The sequence below is a fragment of the Eimeria mitis genome, genomic scaffold, assembly GCF_000499745.2.
Source record: "Eimeria mitis Houghton genomic scaffold, Emh_scaff1036, whole genome shotgun sequence".
NCBI lineage: Eukaryota > Apicomplexa > Conoidasida > Eucoccidiorida > Eimeriidae > Eimeria > Eimeria mitis.
In genome coordinates this window covers 7,636-8,915 of record NW_013567222.1, presented here as the reverse complement: position 1 = coordinate 8,915, position 1,280 = coordinate 7,636, and the positions used below count along the sequence as shown (strand labels likewise).

Sequence of the window (1,280 nt, the reverse complement as noted above, 5' to 3'; positions counted from 1 at the left end):
CAGCAGCAGCAGAGTGATGCAAATAACGGAGACAGTCTCCAGCTGCAATCAGAGGACCCGCTGCACCCGCAGCAGCAGCAGCAGCAGCAGCAGCAACATCATCATCACCATCACCATCATCATCATCATCACCAGCAGCAGCAGCAGCAGCAGCAGCAGCAGCGGCGGCAGCAGCAGCTGCAGCAGCGTGTAAGGCTGCTGAGAGCTGATCGCCCCCCCAAGCAACTGTCTCCTTTGGGGTCTCTCTTTATAAATTCTTCTCTGCGTCTCTTCTTGCTGGCAGCAGGGGCTTGTCTTTCTCACGAAGATGCAGCAGCAGCAGCAGCAGCAGCAGCAGCAGCAGCAGCGGCAGCAGCAGCAGCAGCAGGGCAGCAATGCGAGCAGCAGCAGATGCTGCTCAACCAAGAACAACGGGAAACGGAAACGAGTGAAAACCCGCAGCAGCAGCAGCAGCAGCAGCAGCAACAGCAGCAACAGCAGCAGCAGCAGCAGATGGAGGATGAGGAGCTGAGGTCAGCAGCAGAACTGATGTCTTGTGCTGCTGCAGTGCATGCAGCAGCAATGAGGTGTCTCCTCGAGGCTCTGCTGCAGCTGACTATACACTCCAACTTTGTATTGAATATCTGTCTCCCTCCCCCCGTGCGGCTGCTGCTGTCTCCGCTGCTGCAGCAGCAAGACCTGCTGCTGCCTGGGGGTGATCTGCTGCCGCTTAGCGCCATCATCGGTACAGATGAACCTGCAGCAGCAGCAGCAGCAGCAGATGCTGCTGCTGCTGCTGCTGCTCCTTCTCCTGCCCCAGCACAACCAGCAGCAGCAGCAGAAACAGCAGCTGCAGCAACAACAGCAACAGCAGCAGCAGCAGCAGCAGCAGAGAAAGGCTTTCTGACCGTCGAGCTGCAGCTGCCAACTCCCGCCTTCATCCTCGAGACACACAGACGCAGCGACAGCAGCAGCAGCAGCAGCAGCAGCAGCAGCAGCAGCAGCAGCAACAGCAGCAGCAGGAGCATCACTGTGCGGCTGCCTCTGCTGACATCTCGTGTCTCCTTCCCCTGCAGCGCCGAAGAATTGTGTGATGCTTTGGCCTCAGTGGGTAGAAGCTGCTGCTGCTGCTGCTGCCGCTGCTGCTGTTGCTGTTGCTGCTGCTGTTGCTGCTGCTGTTGCTGCTGTTGCTGCTGTTGCTGCTGCTGTTGCTGTTGCTGCTGCTGCTGCTTGCATTTGTTAGGCTGCTGAGCTTCGACGCAGAAAATGCATCTCTTGCCACCGCTTCTCAGCAGTAGTTT

General features: G+C 58.3%; 1 protein-coding gene across 1 annotated transcript in view; it reads left to right on the top strand.

The window, feature by feature from the left end:
- The window catches only part of EMH_0028080 (uncharacterized protein), a gene marked incomplete at both ends in the record, with an annotated part of 5,356 nt that extends 4,079 nt beyond the window's left edge, over positions 1-1,277 (top strand). The window contains 2 exons of the mRNA XM_013494114.1: positions 13-1,067; positions 1,223-1,277. Coding sequence (XP_013349568.1) covers positions 13-1,067; positions 1,223-1,277 — 1,110 coding nt within the window. The remainder of the gene's footprint in view (positions 1-12; positions 1,068-1,222) is intronic.
- Positions 1,278-1,280: the final 3 nt, after the last annotated feature.